The following is a 26265-nucleotide window of genomic DNA, read 5'->3' as shown; positions in this document are numbered from 1 at the left end:
GGACTGCACCTCGTCCCACGCCCGCTCCGGGCGGCCAGCGGGCCGCAGGGCGACGCTGCCCTCTGCCGGCCCGGCCGCCTGGCGCGACAGGGCGCGGCCGCGCTGCCGGGTGACGGCCACTGTGGCGTCAGCAGCAACCGGGCCCGCGCGGGCGACGCGGCGGCCCTCGGGCTCATTCTGCCGGCGGCTGCCCGAGAGCGGACATGGCGGCGCGGCAGCTGGCGGCGGTGGCGCTGCTGGCGGCGGCGGCGGTGGCGGTGGCGCGGCGGGCGCTGGGCCCCGGCCGGGCCCCGCCCGCCTCCTCCTCCCCGGCCCGCTCCTCGTCCCGCTCCTCCTCCCCGGCCCGCTCCTCCTGCCGCCGCTCCCCCGCCCCCCCGCAGCCCTGCCCCGCCGCGCAGCGCCCGCCTCTCCCGGCCCTGGGGCGGCGCTGGGCGGCGGCGGCCGTGGGCCGGTTCCTCTTCGGGGGCCGCCGCCGCACCGACCCTCCTGGCGGCGGCCGCGGCGGCGGCGGCGACGGGCTCTCTGCGCCGCGGCACCCAGGTACCGGCGAGGGCGGCGGCGGCGCCGAGGGCGGGGGCGCGAGGCCGCCGGGCTGCCTGGGCAGCCTCTAGCCCGGCGGGCGGCCGGAGGTGGGGGCTGCCCCAGGGGCCGGGCCTGCCGCCGGGGCTTCGCGCAGCCCGCTGCCGGCGGGAGCTCCGCAGCCGAGCGGTTGGCCGAGCTGCCGTTGGACGCGGGTCTCGGGAAGCTGCGGCTGCGGGTGTCTCGTCGCGGGCTGGGGCAGTTCCCCGGGGAAGCAGCGGGAGCCAAACAGCCCCTTCCCTGCGGTGCCCTGAGCTGCTGCCGGCGCGGCGCCGTGAGGAGGAGGTCCCGGGGAGCTCTGATTCCGGAGCTGCCCTGGGGAGCTCGCTGGGTTCAGCTCCCGGAGGGACCGGCTCAGCGCGGGGGGAAAAACCGCCTTTTCTGCTCAAACTGCTGATCGCCACCACTCGAACGGTTCCGCTTGCAGTTCATGTTGATGCGGCGTTGCTTCATATTTTAACGACTTAATGTTTTTTTTTCCGTTGGAAGGCATCATCATGGGACCAGGCGGAGATGGACCCGTTGATGCCGTCTGTCCGTCGGCCGTGCAGAGGTATTGCAGAGGACATGGTCATGTGGGGGAGGCTGGGACAGCTCTTTTTTCTTTCTTTTTTCTTGTTCTGAATGTTGCTGTTTAATGCAGCGCACGTTCTTTTATACTGTAAAATCGTCCAGTTAATGTCGTTAATTTTCGTAGTAGCAGGTATTTGAATCTGACTCTGGACTCAAAGTAGGCAATAGCTTCTGGCGGTTTTGTTTTGACCACCGAATTTCACTTTTGCCTGTGGTGGTGTTTTTTGTTTTCTAGTGAATGTGTGCTGGATGAGCTCCCGCTGTGCGCTCCAATCGGCCTGCTGTCGGCTGAAGAAATACATCAGTTCACGGCACAGAGATTCACGTTCGGCCGCATCCCAATTAATCCCCCACCTGTAGAACGTTTACATGTTTTATGAGTTATATTTCTTTTGATATAAGTTGAGTAATAAAATGTTTGCTTTTGAGTTAATTTTTGTTTCCTCTCTGAGTCTTCTGCGTTGATAAACTTGCAGGTCGAATCACAGAATGTCAGGGGTTGGAAGGGACTTTGAAAGATCATCTAGTCCAACCTGCCTGCCAGAGCAGGACCACCTAGAGTAGGTCACGCAGGAACGCGTCCGGGCGGGTTTTGAATGTCTCCAGAGAAGGAGACTCCACAACCTCTCTGGGCAGCCTGTTCCAGCGCTCCGTCACCTTCACAGTGAAAAAGTTTTTGGTTTTCCTTATGTTAATGTGGAACCTCCTGTGCTCCAGCTTGCACCCCTTGCCCCTTGTCATTGGCCATCACCGAGAAGAGCCTGGCTCCATCCTCCTGACACTCGCCCTTTACGTGTTGATAAACAAAAGCTTTATTTTCAAAAGCTCAAAAGAGAACTAACACTGCATTTCTCGTAGCTTTCAAATAAACTGATAGCATGATATAATAGAAATTACCGTGACATAATAGAAATGCTTAGTTTGTGGTGATTAGGATTTTTTTGTGACGAGAGAGTGCACAATTCCCGTATAAAACCAAGGAGAGTGAAATCTGTACTCCTTTGTTTATAGAGCTGATCTGCTTGATCCTGCTGTGGAGTTGCATCTGAGAGGAAGGAGTGTTGGATGAAACTATATGAAAGAAAACAGTTTCAGAAATGAGGCAAGAACAAGGTATCTCTGAAATGTCCTCGTTTTATTAAAAGGAGCAAAAAATTCCAGGTGTCATAAGGCTGTGGAATGCTGACCCATGTGCTTTAGCCAACTGGAAATTTTCCTTCAAGGCCAGAGCACGGACTTAAAGGTATTGAACAGGCTCAAAACACCAAACTCAAGAGGAAGAAGACGCCGGGAGCCCTCAGCTGAGGGAAGGTGCCATGGAAGAGGTACTGAGTGTAATTTACTCAGACCCACCAGGAGAAGTTAGTGTTTAAATAAGCCACAGTTCTGGGTCTTTTTCTTATCATGGCTTTCAGGTCAATAAAGAACATGTGAAATTTTGCTGTACCTGTTAGGGGTGGCCCCCATCAATCATGAGGCCAGTTCCTGTGAAAACTTCCCTTACAGGAGCAGGAGCCTGCTTAGTTCATGGGGTTGGGAAACCCAGAGGTTCAGTCCAGCAGCAGTTGTCCTTGAAGAGAGGACAGTGGCGCGCGTGAAAGGGGTTGGAACCTGGGACCAACCAGTGGGACAGGAAAAGTATTACGGAGACGTCCAACCCCCCGCGGGTGATTTAACTGTGGGACCACAGGCGAAACCGGCAGCAGCCACAACAACGTGGCCGGGTGTAAGGAACAAGTAAGGCTTGTTTCTGTCGCAGCTCCTCACAAGATCATTTAAGGTGTTGAGTACGTGTTTCTGCAGCCTCTTGGTGTGTTCAGCTTGCAGACAGGTTTAGTTTGCAGGGAGTACTAACTTTTGAATAATTATGTTTCCCTTTTAGTCTGCAGTGAGTTCTGTGGACCGTCTGCCCTGTGAACCTTTGGGTACCTCTGCTTGCCTTCAGTTGTTACGGCCCTACGGCGCGTATCCGTTTTGATGAGGACTCGGATGTGCCCTTGGTCTGGCCAGATTTGTTTTTAAGCACGCAGGAAAGCTCCCAAGTACATTTAAAACAAGCAGCAATGCCTCTTCAGGCCTGCCAGTCTGTACCCAAGAAACTAGCACACGCTGGCTGGCAGCTGTAGTAAAAGTGCTGTTAAGAAATGTGAGGGACTTCTGCCCTGACAACATCATTCCTTTCCAGGTTGGAATCACAATCCCCATTGCAGCTCTTCTGATGCCTTTTAAGGAGCCTGATGGCTGTGCTTAGCAGAGAAAAGGGTGCCTGGCACTCCCCTCCTTAGTGGTGTTCTGAGGTGAGACCAGGAATCAGAGCTGGTAGTCTTTATGACATCAGGCAATGGGACTTCTGCCCCTTTATTTACTTTTAACTGGGTGTTGTAATGAGTAAGAGACAGCTATTCTGAAGGAGAGGTTTGCTGTTTCTTTGGATGATTTGATTGAAACCAGGTGGACAATGTTTAAAGAGGCCCTCAGTAAAGCTGCCCCTTCCAGCTCTTCCTGGCACACACTAATAGAAATGAGAATTATTTCAGTGTCTGTTCTTTCCAGGAATCTCGAGGCTGCCCCAAGTAGTGCAGAAACAAGCAAGAGGAATTAATAATATGAATAATTAATTCAACTACCCCCATATCTGCTGGTGGGACAGCACAGCAAGACATAAGCAATCCAGGAGGTTCCCAGAATGCACTGATGACAACGTCCTCCTCCGAGTGATAAAGCAGTCAACAAGGAGAGGTGCTCTGCTGGACCTCACCTTCACTAACAACAAGGGGCTTGCTGAGGATGCGAAAATCAAAGGCAGCTTAAGCTAAACCCCAAATGGAATTGAATCAGGGCAGAGATGTCAAAGACAACAAGAAGGACTTCTTTAAGCACGTGAGTGACAAAAAGAAGACCAGGGAAAACGTGGGCCAGTCGCTCAATAAGATGGGGGGCCTGGTTACACAGGACATGGAAAAGGCAGATGTGCTGAATGCCGCCTTTGCCTCCGTCTTTGCGAGCAAGGCCAGCCTTCAGGAATCCCAGGTCCCAGAGACCAGGGGAAGATCTGGAGCAAGGAAGATGTACTCTTGGTGGGAGAGGATCAGGTCAGGGAATACTTAAGCAGACTGGACATACATGGGCCCTGACAGGACGCACTCACGACTGCCAAGGAACTGGCTGATGTGATCGTGAAGCCACTCTCGATAATCTGTGATCGATTGCAGCGACTGGCAGAAGCGCCCAAAGACTGGAGCAAAGAAAAGGTCACCACTATCTTCAAGAAGGGCAAGAAGGAGGACCCAGGAACTGCAGGCAGATCAGCCTCACCTCCATCCCTGGGAAGGTGATGGAGCAGCTAATCCCAGAAACCGCTTCCAGGCACATGACTGACAATATCATCAGCAGGTGTCAGAATGGCTTCAACAAGGGGAAGCCACGTTTGGGCAACTTCATAGAATTCTACAATAAAAAGACGGGGCTGGTAGACAAGGGGAGAGCAGTTGATATTGTCTACCTGGACTTCAGTAAGGCCTTTTGGACACCGTCACCAATAAGATGCTCACAGACAAGGTGCTGATGTGTATGCGGGCTGGATGAGCAGACAGCAGGGTGGACTGAAAACTGACGGAACAGCCATGCACAGAGGGTGGTGATCAGCAGTGCAATGTCTAGTCGGGGGCCAGTGACAGGCGGCGCACCCCAGGGGTCAATACTGGGTCCAGTCCTGTTCAAAATCTTCATTCATGATCTGGATGACAGGGCAGAGCACGCCCTCAGCAGGTTTGCGGATGACATAAAAGTGGGAGGAGTGGCTGGTATGCCAGAGGGTTGTGCTGCCATCCCGAGGGACCTCAACAGGCTGGAGAAATGGGCTGACAGGAACTTCACGCGGTTCAGCAAGGGACATTGTAACATCCTGCATCTGAAAAGGAACAATCCCAGGCACCAGTACTTGCTGGGGGCCATCCACCTGGAAAGCAGCCTTGCAGAAAAGGACCTAGGGGTCCTGGTGGACCATGAGCCAGCCAAGTGTCCTTGCTTTGTCGCAAAAACGGAATATGGTATCCTGGGTTGCCTTAGACAAAGTATTGCCAGCAAGTCTAGGGAGGTGGATGTCCACTCAGCACTGGTGAGGGGAGTATTGTGTCCGGTTCTGGTGTCCTCAGACATGGACATACTGCAGAAAGTCCAACAAAGGACTACTAAGTTGAGGAAGGGACTGGGGCATCTCACATGAGGAAAAGTTGAGAGAGCTGGGACTGTTCAGCCAGGAGAAGGGAAAGCTTGTGGGGAATCTCATCAATGTCTGTAGTACCTGAAGGGAGGTGTGAGAGTCGGTCTGGAAAACAGCATTGTCTCAACTGGGATGCATCCATGGGTGCTGAGGGAGCTGGCGGGAGTCATTGCTGAACCACTCTCCATCATCTTTGCTAAGTTGTGGGGAACAGGAGGACCTGGGTACTACAGGCTAGTCAGCCTCGCCTCCATCCCTGGAAAAGTGACGGAACAACTTATCCTCGATGGTGTCTCTAGGCATATCAAAGGTAAGATGGTCATTAGGAGTGGTCAACATGGCTTCCGCAAGGGGAAGTCATGTTTGACCAACCTGAGAGCCTTTTATGAAGACATAACCAGGGGGATAGATGAGGGTGGTGCGGTGGATGTGGTTTATCTTGCTTTCAGTAAAGCATTTGACACCGTCTCCCACAGCATCCTCACAGCTGAACTGAGGAAGTGTGGTCTGGATGATCAGGTAGTGAGGTGGATTGTGAATTGGTTGAAGGAAAGAAGTCAGAGAGTTGTGGTCAATGGGACAGAGTCTCGTTGGAGGCCTGTATCTAGTGGAGTCCCTCAGGGGTCAGTACTGGGACCAGTACTATTCAATATATTCATCAGTGACCTGGACGAGGGAACAGAGCGCACTGTCAGCAAGTTTGCTGATGACAGGAAACTGGGAGGAGTGGCTGACACACCAGAAGGATGTGCTGCCATTCAGAGAGACCTGGACAGGCTGGAGAGCTGGGCACGGAGAAACGTAAAGAAATACAAGGGCAAGTGTTGTACCACTTGGGGTTGGGGACTGACCTGTTAGAGAGTAGCGTAGGGGAAAGGGACCTGGGGGTCCTGGTGGACAGCAGGGTGATCATGAGCCAGCAATGTGCCCTCGTGGCCAAGGCGGCCAATGGCATCCTAGGGTGTCTTAGAAGGGGTGTGGTCAGTAGCTCGAGAGAGGTTCTCCTCCCCCTCTACTCTGCCTTGGTGAGACTGCATCTGGAATAGTGTGTCCAGTTCTGGGCCTCTCGGTTCAAGGGCGGGGAACTGCTTGAAAGAGTCCAGCGCAAAGCCACAAAGATGATTCAGGGGGTGGAACATCTCCCTTATGATGAAAGGCTGAGGGAACTGGGTCTCTTTAGCTCGGAGAAGAGGAGCCTGAGGGGTGACCTCATCAATGTTTATAAATATGTCAAGGGCGGTGTCAGGAGGATGGAGCCAGGCTCTTCTCGGTGATGTCCGGTGACAGGACAAGGGGCAATGGCTGCAAGCTGGAGCATAGGAGGTTCCACCTTAAAAAAAGGACAAACTTTTTCACTGTGAGGGTGACAGAGCCCTGGAACAGGCTGCCCAGAGAGGTTGTGGAGTCTCCTCTGGAGACATGCAAAACCCACCTGGACGCGTTCCTGTGTGATCTATTCTAGGCAGTCCTGCTCTGGGAGGGGGGTTGGACTAGATGATCTTTCGAGGTCCCTTCCAACCCCTAACCTTCTGTGATTCTGTGAACCTTGTCATCAGGGATATGGACAATAAGGTACCCCAAAAGTTAGGCTAACATCTTGGCATGAGTCTGCAGCGGCCTGCCTGAGACACAGTTGCTGATCCCGAGAACGGAATGCGGTACGAACACCCCAGGAGGGAGAGCTGCATGGCACGAAGAGTGCCGTGCCGTTCTCTGGTAGCAGAGAGGAGCCTGAGCTGACCAGGTGGACCACATAACTGCTGTCAAGAAAGACTGATCAGCATTGATGGAGCCAAGAAGAAGCCGAGATACAGAGGAGGAGCAAGGTGTGTTACCTGGCATAAAAGATGGCTCCTCAGCAACCGAACTTTGGAAGCTTTCCCCACCAAGGATCATGATGATCATTAGGACCGGCGGGATGCTGCCTGGATCCGGGACCATAGACGCCTTGGACCCGTGGCGGTAGCTATCAATCTCTTTGCTCTTTTTACTTTCCTTTCACACTCTTTACCTAATGCACGCCAGTTTACGGGCGACCAATAAGTTTCACTGTTTGATTGAAGCAAACCCCTTTGGCGTGGTCGCCTTAATTTTGCACTTTGAGATCATAGCAAACGAACCATCACGAGTCCACTGAGTGGACCGTGACAGGAAGGACCAAAGCTTTTTCCAGTGGTGCACAGCAATAGGACAAGAGACAACGGGCATAAACTGCAACACAGGATGTTCCCTCTGAACATCAGGAAACACATTTTTACCGTGAGGGTGACAGAGCACTGGCACAGGGTGCCCAGGAAGGTTGTTGAGTCTCCATGCTTGGAGACATTCAAAAGCCAGCTGGACATAGTCCTGGACAACTGGCTCTACTTGGCCCTGCTTGAGGAGAGGACTTGGACCAGAGCACTTCAGCTGTTCTGGGATCCTGTGCAGGGGCGGGGAGCAGCAGCCACCAGCACAGCGAGATGGGGCCCTTGATTTCTGCCACACTGCAGGAAGTTCAGGCCGCCTTTTCGTTGGAGGAAAGCGCATCGTGCTAGAGCTCCAGCGCGGCAGGCGGGGCAATTAGTGGGCATCTGCCATGAGCTCCCGTGGGCTCTGCCTGCCCCAGCTGGGCTCTGACCCCACCCCGCCTCGTCCTGGCACCCTGGCCATGCGCCGAGGGACACCAGGAGCGGGCGAGGCCCAGCTGCTCCAGCCGCTGCTGCAGCTTTCGGCCAGGCGGGCACAGCCCGTGCCCCTCACCCGGGGGACCCAGTTGCGTGGGTGCAGCCCCCTCGCCCCGGGGCCCCCGGCAGCCCTCTCAAGCCCCGCGCCGCGCCCCAGGCCGCCCTCGCTCCCGCCCGCCAGGGCCCGGCAGGGACCCACCCGACCCCGCACGGCGGCGTCACACCAACGACCCCATGTGACGCCAAAGAGCCTGCTCGCCCCAAGCATTGCGCAGGCACGGGGCTGCCCGCCGTCTGCTGGCGAGCCCAGCAGACACTCCGTGCTGCTGCTGCCGCCGGGGGAGCGGCAGCACCTCCCGGGCTGGCAGCGTCGGTGCCTCCCTGCCCTCGCCTCAGGGGCTCCAGGCCGCGGCCACTGCTCGGGCCGAGCTCGTCTCCCTTGGGCCTCTCCTCGCCCTTGCCCTCACCCTGGCCCTCGCCCTCATCCTTGGCCTTGTCCGGTGCCCAGAAGAGCCCGCTGGGTGCCTCCTGCTGCGGGTCGCTCCCAGCGTGGCCGTGCCCGCGCCACACCGTGCACTGCACCACGCGCCGCAGCATGCAGAGGGTCATGGGGCTCTTCGGCAAGAAGCAGCAGCAGTCGCCCTCCGGCACCACTTCTGGCCAGCCCTGCGCTGCTGCCGCCACTGCCGCCAGCGCCTACGAGCTCCAGGAGGAGGACCTGGGGAGGCTGCGCCATACGGCTGCCCGCAGCGACCTGGCCTGGCTCAGCTGCTGGCACTGCTGGCTGAAGAGAGTCGGCATTGACCGGCAAGACCAGGGGAAGAGGTGAGGGGCTGTAGGCCGCTGATGGACACCTTGGTTGCTTCTGGCAGCTGTTGCTGCGGGAGGTTCAGGCATCGCCAGTTCTCTTCTGCCCTATGGGTGACCAGTGCAGGACTGCAGCAGCAGCAGCAGGAGGCAGGAGGAGCAGACCCTGGGCAGGGTCCCAGGGCTGGGAGGCAACACAGCTTTGGTTCTTTTGTCGTCTCTGTTGAGCTCGTACGTTTAATTTTTAGGACACCTCTGCATCTCACTGGTGCCAACAGGCATGCGGATGTCGTCAGCTTTCTAGTACAAGGGGATGGCCAGCTGAACCTTGATGACAATTTTGAGAGATCGCCACCGATGAAGGTATGTGGAATACGTTACGCTCTTCTAAGTGGGGCTTACCGACTGTGCATTAAATGAGAGGTGCCTGCTGGTAGCCGGCAACATTTCTTATCTTTGAATTCACTCTGAAGGCTGATCTAGTTATGGAAGCTAAGTAAAAGCCCACCTCATATTCACATGTTCTTATCGAATTCTTTGTGCTCATGTAACAACATTTCTTTAGGACTGGGTCACACAGCTGCAGCAGAAGCTTGTCAATGCTCTTAAAAAGCAATTGAGGTCACAAGCTTCACTGGACGTTGCTGTGTGCTACCAGAGTGACCTGGAGAAGGACACACTGCGCTTGCAAAAGGAATTGGACAGCGTTGAAGCTGAGGTATGGAAAGCCTGTCACTTTCTGTCATAATCCTGTGGGTGGCACTTTCTTCCTGAACGTCATGAAAAAGGACAACATAGTGTTCTGGGAGCCAGGAGGAGAGAGATCTAAGGAAGTTAACAACGATCCTCTGTCATCATTCTTGAAGCCAGTCAAACCTTCGGCTTGTTTGTAGGTGGGGTGTTTGCAGTGTATGCCCAAAGCAGCATCTCACCCTCTATTTTCCCCCTTTGGCCCTGCTGTTGTTTGGCATCCTTAAGCAGCCATCTTGCAAGTGCACTGTAAGCTCTTTTCTGAGGCAGGGACCGCCTTTTGTAGTGTTCTTACAAAAACTGAAGTCAGGGGCCTCGGCGTTCTGAAATAGCAATCAACTTAAATCCCCTTATGAGGGAGCTGTGAAGCCACTTTAGGACAAAGATGAACTTTTTAATTCCTGTTTTTCATGGAGGAACAAACAAGTGGGTAGCAAGAGTTTCACGAGTCACCAGAAGGCTAGGAGGGGCAGTGTCACTGCTTAGAACTGTCCTGTAGGAAATCAGCAGAGGGATGGGAGAGGCCAGTATAAAAGGTGATGAAGTAACACAGGTGGGGTTCGTTTGCTAGTAGAAGTGGGGTTGGAGTATCTTTGAAATGATTAGTTCTTTGAGTAGAGGGTATGTGCAGATATTTGCGGTGCTTGAATGCTTCAGCAGCAGTTGACTCCTCTATAGAAAAGCTCACCTGGCTGATGTGGATTCTTACTGTGATTTTACAGCTGCAGGAGTTGGAAGAGCAGCGTCTTCAGTCTGAGCATTATGTTCGGGACTTGGAGACTGCCTTGGCTAATAAGGAAAGAGAAGAAAGAGCTTCTTCCCAGAAACTGCAGGACCTCCTGTCGGTGTCTTCTGCGAATAATACTACTATTAAACAGCTGGAAGAACATGTGCAACGGTAAGAGAGTAACACAGTGAAGCAAAGTCTCTATGTCACTTTCTGGGATTGTGTGGAAACAACAGGATAGCCTTGTTGCATCGCAGCAGGTTGATACACGGTTTTGAAAGATGCTTTTGGTTTAGAATGATAGAATCATGAGGTTGGAATAGACCTCTGAGGTCATCAAGTCCAACCGTTGACCTAATACCACCATACCTCCTAAATTTAGATCGTGTTATTTCACGCTGTTCTTTCAGAATTGATGCTCTGGTGGTAATAAGAGCTGTATTTCTTTTTAAGCCTTGACATTGAAAACGCCAGACTGGAAGCTACAGTCCAGCAACAAAGCAGTAGGATCGAAGCCCTTCAGAGAGACCTGCAAGCCTCTGCCTCAGTAACCTGCTCATAAACTTGCCTTTTTGTGAGCTCCTGAGCCTAGTTGCCTGTACCTATGGGGAAATGTTAAGAGGAGGTGTTCCTGGAGAGCCTAGGGGAGCTCAGTTCCTTCGTTCTGCTGAATAGAGGCTGCTCGGAAAGCAGCCTGGTCCATTCCCCAGCTTTCTGGTGTTGAGAGTTTTCCCATGGTACTTTAGCAAGTCCTACTTAATGCTCTAGAAGGTGAGGATTTGACACTGATACACTGGTGTAACTATTGTCTGCTTTAGACCGGTTGTGACATCAGGTGCTGCTTCAGACACTTGTTGCAATGTGTATCATTAAAGATATTCATCCGAGTTAACTCATGGAAATTGCACAGGGGTTATTGATGCCAAGCACTGTGTGGTGGAGCCCTGGCTGGCATCATCAGACTTGGAACAAAAGTGATAGTCCCCAGAGCTGCTGCTGTGCAGGATTGCTTTTCCTTTGGCCACTTGGTGTGTGTGTGCTTTTATGAACCAGTGAAGAGAAGCGCCTGTGATAGCACTTGCAGAACTCAGTGCGAGCCTTGGAATTTCACACTGCCCCTACCCAGTGGTTAATTTTAGCTCAGATAAGGTGCTTTCATCTGTGGCCTGTATGAAGCAAAGTATTTTTGTATTGAAACCGGTGAACTAGGGTTCTTGTACCACTGTAGTTTTTTAATTAGTGCTAAAGAGATTGTGAAAATAACTACATGTGAAAGTTGAACTTTTTGATGTGCTGATCTTGACAAGAGAAGAGGGAAGGCAGTCATGATGCTGGTCCTTTTCCTGTGGTTAAAAGGGCATGGTTTTCAAATGTACTGCGGATGGGAAAAGCTACTCCTGCCTGTTTTCATTGAAGATTCTTTGTATCCCCTGTGGTGTTCTCTCTCCCTGAAGTAAACAGCAGAGGTGGTGATTGCTAACAATTTCACAGTGGTATCAAACTGAGGCCGTTTTGATCATTGGTGCTGGGTGTAAATACTATAGGAATAGAGGTGACGAGGTGTATGTAATATTTATTTTTGGTAATGAGGTGTAAACTTCAGTCTGGAAAGTCAGAGAGTGTCTTCTTGCTTCTTTTTATGCTTCTGTAGGTTCATAACCGCCTGGAAGACTTGATAACTGGGTTAGGGACAAGACGGGCAGCTGCAGAGGACCACCACCAGCAGCAGGTATACAAATGGCTTCTGTGAATGACTGTCCTAGACTTTGAATTTTTCGTGTGCAGGTAATTGATGAAAAGCTCAGGTGGACTGTGTAGGCACAGTTCAGCTGACACATACCCTTCTGATTTTAGGGCAAGGCCCCCTTCAAGGAAAAAGGCTGTAAATTTCCTCCTTCCCCCGCTGCTGTGTTTTTTATCTGTGGTGTGGTGTGAAAGATACTTGTGTTCATCAGCGCGATGTGTCAGAAGAATTCTCTCCCCCATCCCACTGCGGGGAGTGAGCAACTGGCTCTGTGGTGCTCCGCTGCCTACTAGGGTTAACCCACGGCAGATGGTGGAGAGGATGGATGTTGAGGGCAGCAGGGAGATCTGTGATTGAAAGCTGAGAGAGGAGACTGGACTTGGGAGATCCATGTTACCTTTGCAGTTTTGTCACAGTTTGTCCTTGACACCATGTTGGCTTCCATTGTAAGACCCAGCGTTTCATCTACTCTGTAAGGGCGACAACTTTCTGTAGATCAGTAGACGTCCTTTTTTTTTCTTCTTCTTTTTTTTACAGAATGCCACTAAAAGCGGCGAGTCATCTTGCATTCTTTATACTTGAACTGAATCAGCAAGTTCTGTTCCACTCAACTGCATCTATTAGGCAAACCTTTGTCCCTTTGGATAGAAACATAAATAGCATTGCCAATTTGAAAACATTTTCTTGCTCTCAGGAGATGTAGAGCTGGTACAGAAGCAGTGAGGGGAGGGGAGTTTCTGCGGTGGGTGCTAGAGGAGTGATTTTTATTATGCAGTACATATCATTAGGAACGCCGGAGCACCTTTGGAAGAAAGTTGCAGGGTGATTTTGTGTGTGCGTGTGCATGTCGTCTTAGCCCCCAAAGCTGTAACCTCACCTTGGCACTGTAGAGTGTTCTTTCTTTCCAGCAGCTTCAATTGCTCTTCTTGGTTGTGTTTCCCAAGGTGTGTTTTACACTCCGCCTTAACCTTAACCCTAGATCTTGCATGGGTGAGGAGAGCTTAGGCCTGTTTCCATTTCAGTTACTGCTGTCACTTGCAGCGTTGTCTTTCTGGTCACCTCAATTTTTTCTTTTGCCACTGTTGCTTTCACAGATGCAAAAGCAGAATGTGCTGGCTCTGACACCAAAGGACTCGCACAGCACGTGGGAAGAGCAGTTGAAGTCAAGATCTTACCTGCAAGAGTGTGTTGCTCAGCTTGACAAGGAAATGGCTGAACTCTTGGAACGGGTGAGCCCACAACATTCTCCAGACACCGAACCAATACCCAGGAGAACCGTGTCCACCTTTTTGTGGGGTTCTTGCGTCCTTGGCTTTTTCTGTTACCCCTGCCGTTCAGGCGCTGAGTACCTTGTCCTTTGGGGGTCATCCAGGAAGCGAGTAAAATCTAGCTGGGTCTCTTTGTGTAAGTTCTGGAGTGGTTCTGTTGGGCGGGGCTCCCAGTGTGGTTTGCTATCAGTTGAGCACATGGAGCAATGCTGCAGTTCACCAGTTCTTTCCTTGCTGCCAGCTCTGCTCTGGTTTGGCCGAGAAAACACCCAGAGGAGTAACAACATGTGAATAAGTACGTACCCACAAAGAAGAGATGGAGGTAATGGCAGAGGGGAGTAAACCATTAAAGAATTCCAAAAGATCAAATTCCCCCACAAGCCCCTGCCTGCTGGTCGTTGAAGATCCCACGAAAGCTTTAGATGGACTTGGGCTTTCCCATGCTGTGTGTACCTACGTAACCCCTGCTATGAGCTGAGGAACTGCTGAAAGTGTTGTCCAGCCTCTTTTCCACCTTTTTGCCTTGAAGCATTAGAAGAGGGTGGCCTTTGCTTTAGTGGGGGCATCTGTTGTTAGGTACTGGCCTGTTTGATGGGAAATCTGCAATGATTAAACGTTCCCAGGAATTCTGTCCCTTGCTGTTCTGTGGAACTTGGCAAACAGAGAGAGATGTGCTGCAGCTGCTCTGTGGAGAACACCAGATGCACATACTGCACGTAGAAACTGTTCCTATGGGGGGTGTCATGTGTCTTTTCTATTTTGAAAGTGTGAGAGTGAAAGAAAGAAAGTGAAGAAGCTGGAAGAGTTGAAATGCACAGTGGAACTGCATCTGGACCAAGAAATGAAAAGAAACATCGAACTGCAGAACGACTGTAAGAGGTAGGGCTGTTTAGCATGGTGCACAGGTATCCCTAAGTAGAAGTCAAGCTTGCCTGAACTTTGGTGTAAAAATAGGTGTACGTAACTGTTTGTGAGTGAATTCAAGCCCCCTGTTAGCTCTTGCAAGATGCTTCTGTACACGTGCCTGTAGTTTCCAAGAGCTGCCAAAAGAACTGCAAATGCAAATTGCCCTCCGGTTTTCCTGGAAGGGAAGTCTGCCTCTTATTCCTCTTTTGAGGTGAAAGTTGCACCCCCCGAGGGATTTGTGGCACGGGAGTGCTGGTTTTTCTCAGTAAATCCTGGTCTATCAAGCACACTAAAGACAAAGCCAGCCATGTCTGTGCTCTTTCCATGAGAGTCTGTGAAAAAGGCCCGTTGTTCCTTTGCCTCATGGTTTTCTTGACTAATTTACTGTGCAGGATGAAGAGGCTTCTGAACAGAGCTATGAAGAAACTAAGAGTGTATGAGGAGAGAGAGTCCCAGCTTAATTTGCAGGGAGAAGTGAAGAACGGGTATTCTGAAACGGTGAATGAAGTTGATAGATTGAGAACAAAGGTGAGCACTGGTTTGTTTGGGGTTTTTTGGTGGTGGTGTTTCTTCTTTTGAAACCTGTGTTATTCTTTCCCTATACTGCTTTTCATGTAGATTTTATTTTTTTTCATGGCTGTATTTTGGAATTCATTGACTTTTCTTGATGTTCCTTCTACTGTTACGGTAGTAGATGACTGTACCTAATAGCGACGTAGTTACCATCATGGGTAAAGATGAAAACGTTTTGAGCAAAGCCGTATCTGCAAGGGCACATCAAGGGTAAGCTGTTCTGTAGAGGAAGGGCGAGCCAAGCATCACAGCAAGGCTGGCAGGGTCCGTGACCTGGCGGGCCAGGGAGCAGTCCCACATGCCCTCACCAAGAAGAGCAGAACAGGTCTGGTGACAGTCAGCGGGGTCCGCCAAGAGTGCGGATCGCCAGGCCCGTCCATGGGGCCGGGCAGGCCTGCAGTCCTACCATGACATCACACCCATGGGGGAGGGCTGGGGCTGAGAGCACTGAGGCCCGCCACAGGCCTGGCTGCAGCTGGAGGCTGTGGCAGCATCTTCGATGTCTGACAGATGAGTTCCTTCTCTGGAAGAGAGGGAAGTAACGCCACCGTAACTTGAACAACTGTAGGAAGTTGGCTCTGCCCAAGAGCCCCCCTTGAGCCCTGTCTTAGGCACAAGTTCACCAGGAGGCAGTTCAGGTTTTGCTTTTCCAAACAGTGTTGTTGCTTCCCAGGGCACGATGAGTTGAGGTGATGCAGAAAAAAAATCTGAAATTTATTGCTCACAGCCCGTCTTTCCCTTGTCATTGGGACCCAGCAGCAGACTTCCCAGAAGTGCTTTTGAGGGGGCTCTGGCTGTTTTAGCAGCATGTAACCTTTTATCTGCTTCTCCGCTCGTTACTCGGATTTGTTGCTAAAGCAGCCACGTTTCAGAGCTACGTTTGTTTTTAGAAGGTATTGCAGAATGGGTCGACTGCCTTTGCGGCAGCTCATTTTCAGTCCAAAAGTTGGTAGTGTTTTTGTGTTTCTGTTGGAACAGTTATTTCGAATCTCAGGGAAGTGCATTACATTTAGGCAGTTTCAAATAAGTGCAAAGTTTCTACTTTCTGTTAGAGACTCTTTTCAAGTCTTTACTACGCTAGTTCCTCCACTATTTTTTTTTCTTTTAATAAAAGACAGGACATCATGTTTTATGTTCAGTAAGTATAGAAAAGCTATGTTTCTGGAGTGAGGAAGAGGAAGATGGAGCTGAGGTTGACCATTGGGATCTATTGGTTTTAATTCTGAGTCAGCAGACAACAAATACAGTCTCAATGGCCAACCCCTTTACGGATTTTCACAGAATTTACTAATATTAAATCCCTCTGAGTTCCTTTTTCTTTTTTTTTGCTGTCTACAGGTTGGTGAACTTTCCCAGCAACTGGAGACAGAGTGTAAAAAGCACAAGCAGGTAGAAGCACAAAATCAGGATTTGCGAGAACAGTTGTCCACCATGCATGGGAAACAGGAAAAACTGGAGAAGAGCAAATGCCAGCTGAAAGACGAGGTGGCTAACCTCAAACATCATCTGGAGACTAACATGGTGGATCGCAGCCAGATAGAACAATATAAAAGAGAGATGGAAGAACGAGCTGGCCAAGAAATAAGACAAAAACTACAAGAAGTGAATCTATTTTTGCAGGTAGGTGGGTTTCTCACTTGTGTTTGTAGTCTCCATTACACACTTGGTTATTTTTTTAGTATTTTATTTTTCATTGCTGATGATGGTGAGGAGGCACAGTTGCCTCGCTAAGTAAAGGCAGGTCCTTGAAATTAGGTACGTGCAGTTGACTGGCTGGGGGAGTTCTCTGTTTCTTTGCGGTGACTGGAAGTCCATTATCTGCTTCAGGTGCAGGCAGCCTCCCAGGACAGGTTAGAACAAATCAGAGCCAGTCATCACGAATCGCTGGGAAACCAACTGAAAGAGAGAATTAGAGACCTCGAATGTGAACTGGACAGGATAAAAAATACGCAACAAGACGGTATTTTTAAAAGAGAATCAGCACAGGCAGAAGTGGAAAAGTACAAAGAGCTGTACCTGGAGGAAGTAAAAACGAGGAGCTGCCTAGCAAATAAACTGGAAAGGTAAGTCCATGCTTTTTCTTTTTTGCAGCTGTAATAATATATTACCTTTTACTCATGCATTTTCCTCCTAAACTCCCTTTTCTACATCTGGTCAGCATGACGTATGTCAGCATAAAATGGCATAGTTGTGAGGAAAGTACCTCAAGACCCTTCTGCTTCATTTGTTTCTCTTTACTGCTCCAGCAGTAATACCACTGATCATGGCATTAACAGGGTGTTGTTTAAGTTGATGGTGTTTTAACAGACAGCCTTTTTGCCCATCTCTAATAATCTCCTTCTCTTATTCTGTCTGTGGCAGAAACGATAAATTTCACGTTCTGTTCTGCTGGAATAAGGATAGGTCCTTCAGAGAACAGTCTTTGATTCTGTGACATAAAAAACCAAATCTCTTTTGGCTTCCATTTTAGCAGTGTGTCTGAGGTTTGAGCTTTCTGTGGGAAAGGGAGGGTGGCCCAGAGTTCTTACGCAGGTGACACAGCCTTCAGAAGAAGCTATGTAAACACATTGCATCCACAACAGCCCTAACGCTGAGAAGTCCTAAGTGTGGGTAACTCTTGCTGCTCCTTGCAGGTACTGTGACTTCTTAGAAACAGGCTCTCCAAAAAACCTCAGGTCAAGCGATGTTCTTCTTTTGGATGCTCATCATCCCTTCCACTTTCAGAAGTTGAATAATAGTCAAAGACCTGGAGATTCACGTTGTGACAGCGTTACTACTGAAGATAATTCTTTCTCTGCTTCTGAATGTTTCAGAGCTAATGAGAGACTAGCAGAAGTGCACGCTCAGCTCCTTCAGGAGCACCACAGAAGCAAATCCGTAATTGCAAGCAGCGTTGTCAGTGGAGGTGCGGCTGCAAGTCCAGTTCTGTATTCAGCTGAACTGGGACATCTGGGCAACAATTTGGCGCTGAACAGAAGTCTCAATCTAGGAGGAAGCTTCCTAAGCTCTACCGGGAATGCATTGTCATCAAGAAACAGCGTTGAAGCCTACGTGGCTAAGGTAAGCATTTGGAAATACTCTAGAGTATCCATAAGCAGGGTTATGCTTTTTAGCCTGAAGTTCAAATCCATGCATAGTTCCAAACCATACAGTCTAATATGCCGAAAGAGTACACAACTGCATGTGGTAGGGGTGAAGACTTTTGGTCCTCAGGGTTGTACAAATTTCCAGGAGTGCTCAAAGACCAAAAAATGCTGACATCTAAATAATGAACTGTGTAATTACGCTCTTTTACAAGAGAAACTGTGATCAAGAATACTGTGGCATAGGAAGTTCCCAGCTAATCTCTTCATTAAAATTTAATGTATCATATCTAGGACTTCTTTAAAATGCTTGACTTTATGATGAGTGCAAAATGCCATCAGACATTTTGGTTCGAGACACCTTTTCCTTCTTCGCTGATCCTCCCTCTAGCAGCTTCTTCGCTGGAACTTGTTTTAGTACATTAATACCAACAAAGGGATGCTTCAAAAACGGGACGATATGAACAGGATCACGTAACTTCTCACTTTAGACTTCAGTGCAGGACATATACTATGCGTAGGAGGCATTTGTTTTTGTCGTTCCTGCTGTGTGTTATTACATGAAAAGGTAAAGTTAACTAGTCCTCAGGAAGTCTTCACAGCTGTCTAATTTTGCAGCAATGCTGCAACCTCTGCAATACATCTGGTCAAAGTATGCACTGTAATTAGCCGTCAGCGTGGTGGCACATCCCTCACAGAATGGTGAACGTTTTAACATTATATCATAAGATTTGGAAACCAGATGTCAATAGCTGTAATCAAATTCCCACCTAGCATAGGACTGCGGCGTGGACACGCTTCTCTGTTCAGTCAGCATTCTCATCCCTCGTGTATTCTGTTGTTGAATGCGAGAAGGTGAGATGTATTTGCTTACTCGCAAGTCCGTCTCAGTTCAGTGGTCCCCCCCACATTGGAAAGATACCATGTAAACCACGTGTCTACGTACTGCACCTGGTTTAAGAGAAAACCAAACCAACAAAACCAAAAGGGACAAAGCAGTGTAGGTGACGCGTAGCAGCAGCAGTGACAGAGATGAACTTTTCTGTGTCCCTGTGAATGTGCTTTTTCAGGTCAGAGGGGTGGACCTTACAGAAAGAACTCGGGAGGCAATTAGTTCTGTACTATCTGCAGGGGCTCTTCTGCAGGCAAGCAGTAGAAAAGAGGCAAAATTCAGGGACCCACTGCAAAAGTGAAATAAGGAGAGGGCCGGGACAAGGGCACAGAAAGGGCAGGGAGCAGGCAACAAGAGAGGAAAAGAAAGAACAGAGAGATGGGAGTAAGATGTTAAAAGAAGAAAAAGGCAAAGGAGGAAACCAACCCACTTCTAGGAAAAAAGCTGCCCGAGTTTAAAACAAAAGGGTTAACAGTTGTGCCATTTTGAAGAAGAAACGTGAAAAAGAACCACAGTGAAGGGAAAGAAAGCGGGAGTACTCGGTGCTTCTTAGCTGATTTACAGCAACATTCTTCAGGTAGTCCTTTCCATTTTAATTTTCCAGAATTGGAACCCTCTGGGCATCTCAAAGTTTTGTCAATATCAAGATACCTTTCCTGGTTTACTGGCTTCCCTTACGTATGTTACAGAAAGGAAATATTTTAAAAGGCTATTTCATAGCCCGTTGTTTTTATCCAGTTGCTAATATATGCAGAGGTATATCTAGTTCAAGTCATTATAGAGGCTGCTTCCACGTTTTGTGAAAAATGGTTCCCAAATCTGCGTGTGAAAAACATCGGCGCTGATTCCAAGAAAAGTGTGCATGAGATCCAAGAACAGTGATACTGTTCTCACTCAGCGTCCTGACTTCAGCCGCACTCAAAGTTTCTTTTCAGAGCATTTGTCTTACATTTCGTGATGGATTGTGATGCTGGGGAATGCTTTTAGGTTTGGGTACTGTTTTGTGAGGCTTCACTTTGAGGGTTCAAAGAAACAGAACCAAAAAATACCCATCAGCCTTGCGCAGACTCTCAAGGAAACTGAAGAACCATTATGTATGACACTTCCCCAGTCTCCAAGCATTGATGTCAGATATTGGGTTTTCTTTTTTAGTTTGAGGGCTTTCTTATATACCCGTATTTCTCCTTCCTAGTGCAGTTCTATCTGTAGAACTTAGTCCCCTAAAGTTCTCTCTCATTTTGTTTACAACCTACAGAGACTCTTAGTTTGTTGTTAACAGAGGAGCTGAGGATAATTCCCTCTTGCTACACACAGTTTGTCTTCTCAGGATTAGCTTCTAATTCTAGTAGAGTATTAAATTCAAAGGTTTCTTCCTTGAATGAGGGTGAGTGAAACTGTTGCTAAATCCTCAGGGAACTTACCCATTTTGAACCATTTCTACGAGGTTCTCTTAAGAAAAAGCTGGCAATCTCAGCATGCCTGCTTTCCCTCCATCCAAGCAGAAGGCACAGACTATTCCAACGAAATACCGCCACGATTGGGTGGTGGTTCTCCTGGAGGAGCTGGTGAATTTGGTTGCAGCTGTCCCTGTAGTCCTGGGGAAAGGGCCTTTCTCTCCACTTGCTGCTTTACGGCCCGACTTCTTTGGCCCTTGGAGTTACTGCCTGTTACTGCTCGTCTTGTGAGGGCACGCAGAGGGCTTCCCTTCCTGAGGCTCTTGCTCTCTATGGCCTGTTGAGTACATTGCACAGTGTTTCAGTTCCCTTGTTTGTTGCTGTGTTGCTTGGTGAGCCTGCTCATTTCATAGGATAAACACTTATTCCCCCAGGGATTCAGTACTAAAACCAGAGAATCACAGAATGGGTGAGAGTGGAAGGGGCCTGTGAAGATCATCTAGTCCAACACCACCCCTGCTCAAAGCAGGGTCAGTCATAGCCGGTTGCTCAGGGTTATGTCCAGCCAGTTTTTGTATATCTCCAGGGATGGACACTCCACAACCTTTTCTGGGCAACTTGTTCCAGTGCTTGACCATGTCTACAATTTAAAAAAAAAAAAAAAAAAAAAGTTAAAAAAATCCTAATGTTAAAATGAAATTTCCTTTATTTTGGTTTGTGCCCATTCCTCTTGTGCTTTTACTTGGCGCCACTGAGAAGAGTCTAGCTCCGTCTTCTTTACAGCCCCCACCAAGTATTTATTCACATAGATAAGGTCCCCCCGAGCTTTTTCTACTCCAGTAAAGAAACAGTTGCAGCGCTCTCAGCCTCTCCACCTAGCTCGCGTGGTCCAAGGCCTTCAGCATCTTCATGGCCATCATAGGCCTGGAAGCTGTGTGGCATCTATTTTGAAATTCACTTCTCTGTGTCACAGACTTGATGGAAAAAATGTAGGAGTCACAAATGTCGTCAAATGTAAACAGCAGCATATAGTGCTTGGACTATGCCTCTTCAAAAGATCTGATGTCTTCTTACGAAGACTTTCAAGTCAGACTCATGAGTGAGAATTTCTTAATTGGTGGCAATAACCACCCCCTAGGGAAGAAAGGAGTAAGTGCTCTTTTCTAGGGATCCAAGCTGATTTCGGTTACATAATAAAACCCGCAGCACTGGCTGTGTAGAAGCTGTAGCTGTGGCTAACCTGTCTCAGTACAAAGTTTGTGAGAAAAAATGGTGTGTGATTTTTATATTTTTATGTGTGTGTGTCATGGTATTTGCGATAACAAAAAAGAAAAATCTTGGCATGATCTGTAGGAGCTCTTTCGATTTTCCATCTCAAGGTGGAGAAAAGAAGAATATTGGCACATGCTTTTTTTCTCTACAATGGTGTGTGTCAGTCCTGCGGCAGCTGCTGTTGCACCTCTTCTTTTAGGAAGTTGCAGAAGCCAGCCTCAACTGAATTTGTCCCTGTGCATGGCATTTATGCGTATCTCAGCCTTGAGCTGACGTTCTGCTCGTGTACTTGATGGTAGACTTTAGCCATACCTTCACTGTAATAACTCCCCTGGGCTTTCTTCCTGAGTATTTTTTAAATGCCCACTTATAATCCAGCTGGTGAGTTACAGATCATTTTCTGCTATAGCTGATGCTGCTCAGCAATGAGAACATTACAGCCTGGCTGACCAAGAGTTTCTCTTCATCAAAGATCAAACCCCAAACCAAGATGTCTTCATTTGGGATGACTTTTTTAGTTTTTATTACGTTACGTGTGGGTTTTAAGACCGTTTTAGAAGTTTAATATTACAAAAATGTAACTTAATATCTTAACTGTGTATTTTCTGTATAATTCTAGGTTCGGAGGGAACTGGATGAAAAAATCACGAAAGAACTTGAACAGGGTAACGTGCCACTATGTGAGGAGTGTGCTTAAGGAAAAAGATGACTGTTCCTAGCTCTTGAAAATAATGGCTTGAATTTCTTTCTGTGCTAAGCACAGGGGGGTTTCTGCTGGCTTTCCAGTTTAGACTTGAATGTGAAAACTTCCTGCTTACCAAAGTATTGTGTAGAACGTTACGCAGTTGCCTGAAAAAACACCCAAGTGCAAAGAAAATTAACCCATTTCCCCCCCACAAATACACCAGGCTTCAGGTGAAGTCACCTTTCACTAGAATTACTCCTCAAGCACAAACATCAAACATAAAAGAAGCCGTGAGATAAGATTTCTGTAGCCTTCAGCCATCACTTCTCCTTCCACGTACATCGATTGCATTCAGCACTGAACCATACCATACACACACTCTCTGCTGTTAGTTCTTGATTTTTGCTATGTCTCCTATTCGTTGCTTGTATTTGTAGCTTACACCTTGCAGCCTTTTTTGAATAAGCAAGGCGAATATAATCAGTGACAAAAGATATGCTTTCTTCAGGAAAAGATCAATCAGCAGTGCTTAGGCAAACATGAGGTGAATATGCCTATCAAATATGCTCTCTGATAGGAGGCCAGGTGTCCAAAGAGGAATTCCACCTATTTCATGATAACCGTTCCTCCAGAGTCACCGCTTTGCCGTGGCTGCTGCTATTTCAAAGCAGGTAGCCCCTGAGAGCATTTCCTTTCTGTTCCCGTACGCTTTTAATCGTATCGGGAGTGTTCAGCTGCAGCTGCGTAGCTCTTTCCGTGTGTCTGAATGGACACAAAGCCATTGCGTTGTGCCCGTGGGCATTCTGAAACGTAATTGCCCATCTGCTGGGAGTCATAGAGTATGTTTGGTTTGGGGACCTTGTCTGAAAAAGGTGGCTGGAGAAAGGTGGCGAAGGTGGGTTTGCTTTCGCTGGGTAGGTGTTCTCTTGCGGGGGAAGCGGGTTTTGCCAGGGCGAGTTACAAAGGCGCCCCTCGGAGAAAGGGCCAGGCTGGGAGACTTGTCCTGGCCTGACTGCAGTGCAAAGGGGTTTCGCAGGCAGATTCTTGTAACGTTTGTCACAGCGAATGCAGAAGCTGGTTTTGAGGAGTAGTGTTCCAGTCATCACTGGTTCCAATAAACCACGGGTTTGAACATTTAAGGAAAACAGATACTTGAGGATGACGAGGTCTGCAGGGGGATAAATTTAGCTCTGGTGTAAGCAGGAGCCATTTGTGGCTTCCCTGAAGATGTTCAGTGCGTAGCCTCTGGAATTTCTGTCACTAGCTTTAGCAATACTGTTGACTGAGAAGCAAACGTGGGGAAAATGTGTTTCTTCCTTTGTGCCAGGCCCTTCCATCGATACGTTCCCTTGGAAGATTTTAAATCTCTTTCTCTCCAGTTACCCATGTTTTTACAGTGACTTATTTGACCCTGTCTACCATAAAAGTCACATCAGGAATCTTGTCTCTCTTCTCCCTAGCCACTGCTGAACTTGAAACTGGATCTGCTGGAGCTTCTCCCATGGTATCTGCTGATGGTTCTTCAAAAAATTTCCATGTTGACCAGGATCCCCTTCTCAGGGCAAGACAGGAGTACCGTGATGTTCTCAATAAAAATTACATGATTTGAACAAAATGCTTTAAAATTACGGTGAGTGCATAGTAGTGCCAAGACAGTTGTTACGTGGGGGGTTGGTATGTTTGTTTTGTATGGCAGAACCACGGAATGGGTGAGGTTGGGAGGGACCGCTGGAGGTCCTCTCGTCCAGCCCCCCTGCTCAAGGAGGACCAGCTAGAGCCAGTTGCCCCGGATCATGTTGGCTTTTGAGTATCTCCAAGGTTGGAGACTCCACAGCCTCCATGGGCAACCTGTGCTCGTGCTCCGTCACCCTCACAACAAAAAAGTGTTTCCTGATGTTCAGGTGGAACTCCTGTGTTTCAGTATGTGCCCATTGCCTCTCATGGTATTCGTGTTGATTTCTGCATTAAAAGTTGCTGCAGCTTTAGACATTCGCACTTCCTACATCAACACGTGTGGTGCACATCAAGCACTTCCTATGGGGAAAAAAGGAATGTCAACAGATCACGTCTCAGTCTCCTCAGTACTTTCCAAAACTGGTGTGATCGGATAGCCAATCTTTTTGTTGCAGCTAGCAGCTGATGATATGGTGGCTGTAGCCCAGATGGTAGCCAGTGTTGTGGGACATTGTGTCAATAAAACAAGTGGTTTTACTTATTTCAGAGAGTTACCTGTTGTTATTGAAGATCCACACTTGTCGTCCCCTGTCTGCAAAAGTCACTAGCGATCAGAAGATACAGAACAAAGTCCCAATTCTGGAAAAGTAAGAATGGTTGTACTGAGATGAAGGAAGACTGGACAGAATGTAGGGGTTTTACCCCCTCGTTCAGGCACTTGAGTTAACAGGCGGTGAGGAAAGCAATGAATGCGGCTGTGACACTGTTCCTTTTTCTATGAATATATTTTTGTGAAGCTAATACACCATTGAATTCCAGATACTCCGTTTCGACTTGATTTTTAATAAACTTCGTAATCTAATACATCTCTTCGTTGTATTGTTCCCCTTCTTGACTTTGCTTTCCACCCCCTTCCCTGCCCATATAACTCTCCAGAGCTCTTCTCTGCTCACTTCAGCTCTCTTCCCGGCTGCAGCTTCAGTCTGCCCTGGAGGCTGGGCAAATGGCCAGCAAGCCTCTGTGGCCTTGTCCTCTGGGGAGGCGTGAAGCACAATGATGTTAAGACTGAGGACTAGAGTTGAGGTATTGCTACTCATCACGTCCCAGACCCTTCCTGTGGTCTAGGCGGAAGGTAGTGGGTGAGCTTCTGGTAGCCCTGAAATGCTGGCAAATCCCACAGGTTTTGATCCCATGGGAAGCTGACCAATCTGTAGCCAGCAAAGGCAAAAGGGGGCAAGAAATTTCTCTGGCCTGCACCAGAGCGCGGTCAAGAAGAAGTTCAGCTTCTGGTACTTTGTAGCGTCTCTCCACAGAGAAAGCAGGCGCAGAACGTCTTGGCCCTTACTTTGTGCTGGCAGACTCGGACGTGACCTGTTTTCCAGTTGGTTCCTAACCTGCTCTGTGCTGCCAGTTGTCAGTGAGAGGGAACAGTTCCTGGCTGGTGGAGCAGCAGAACGGAACTTCAGCGTTGGCCTCTGGCGTATCAGGAGTTGACAGCAGTTACAATGGGGTGAGGGGCAAAGTGAAGTCCATTCCATTCCTTCACTTGAAAGTCCATCTGCAGTGTCACTGTGGGGACACTCTTGATGATCTCAGAGAGGCCATGGCAGTCGGAGGGGGCTCCTGCGGCCTGGAAAACAGGAAACATCCATCCCGTCTCCAAGAAGGGCAAGACAGAGGAGCTGGGGAAGCCTCATGGAGTGCCAGCACAGCAGGCTTGGAGCGCTCCGTGGGCATCGACTGAGAGCTCCCGCGGGCCCTGCCTGCCCCAGCTGGGCTCTGACCCCACCTGCGCCTCGTCCTGGCACCCTGGCCATGCACCGAGGGAAAAACCAGGAGCGGGCGCTCGGCAGCCGCACGGCCCCGCTGACCCCCCGGCACACGCCAGGCCTGTCGCCGCGCCGCCGCGCATCCGGGCGCCTCCTGCCCGGACCCGTCGCCGCAGTCTGGCGCCTGAGGTGGGAAGGCGACATCGCTCACCCTTCGACGCCACTGACAAGCGCTGCGGGGGCAGGCCGGGAACTGGCCTTAAGGGCGCGTCCGCCGCCACCCCTTGGTACCCACCACCCCGCTAATGCCCCTTGCCTCCGCGGGCCTGTAAGAATTGGGACCACTGAACTTTATGTTTGTCTCAAACTCTGTACCTTGGTGGTTTTGGAGAGGAAGTAGAGACTCAAGTCGCCATAGCGACAGCGCACTCTCTGAAGGCCAGAAGCAGCCTCGTAGAAGAAGACCTGTTTTGTCCGCTGCCTCTGGGACGGACGTTGTTAGGACTTTGGGCTAGACAACACGGCTTCTTGGAAATATTTGTTTGTCACTATGCGCTAACAGCTAAAGGCATGAATTTCTTCGGCTTATGCACTACAGCTTGCAAGCTGTGTAATGAGGGTTGCACAGACTGCCAGCTCGTGATCGGCGCATGAAAGCAGCATGCCATGCCGCTGGTGGAT

The 26265-nt window shown here is 49.4% G+C and overlaps 1 protein-coding gene across 1 annotated transcript in view; it reads left to right on the top strand.

Annotated features, from left to right (window-relative positions):
• The window catches only part of LOC147415082 (ankyrin repeat domain-containing protein 26-like), a 39074-nt gene extending 14581 nt beyond the window's left edge, over positions 1-24493 (top strand). The window contains exons 9-15 of the mRNA XM_086468524.1: positions 10320-10495; positions 10778-10871; positions 16643-16878; positions 17629-17875; positions 22076-22121; positions 23602-23771; positions 24363-24493. Of these exons, the coding sequence (XP_086324650.1) occupies positions 10320-10495; positions 10778-10871; positions 16643-16878; positions 17629-17875; positions 22076-22121; positions 23602-23750 (948 nt within the window). The 3' untranslated portion in view covers positions 23751-23771; positions 24363-24493. The remainder of the gene's footprint in view (positions 1-10319; positions 10496-10777; positions 10872-16642; positions 16879-17628; positions 17876-22075; positions 22122-23601; positions 23772-24362) is intronic.
• Positions 24494-26265: the final 1772 nt, after the last annotated feature.

The sequence above is a fragment of the Leptosomus discolor genome, chromosome 7 (genome assembly GCF_034619465.1).
Source record: "Leptosomus discolor isolate bLepDis1 chromosome 7, bLepDis1.hap2, whole genome shotgun sequence".
NCBI lineage: Eukaryota > Metazoa > Chordata > Aves > Leptosomiformes > Leptosomidae > Leptosomus > Leptosomus discolor.
The sequence above is the reverse complement of the archived record's forward strand: the minus strand, read 5'-3'. Positions and strand labels throughout refer to the sequence as shown.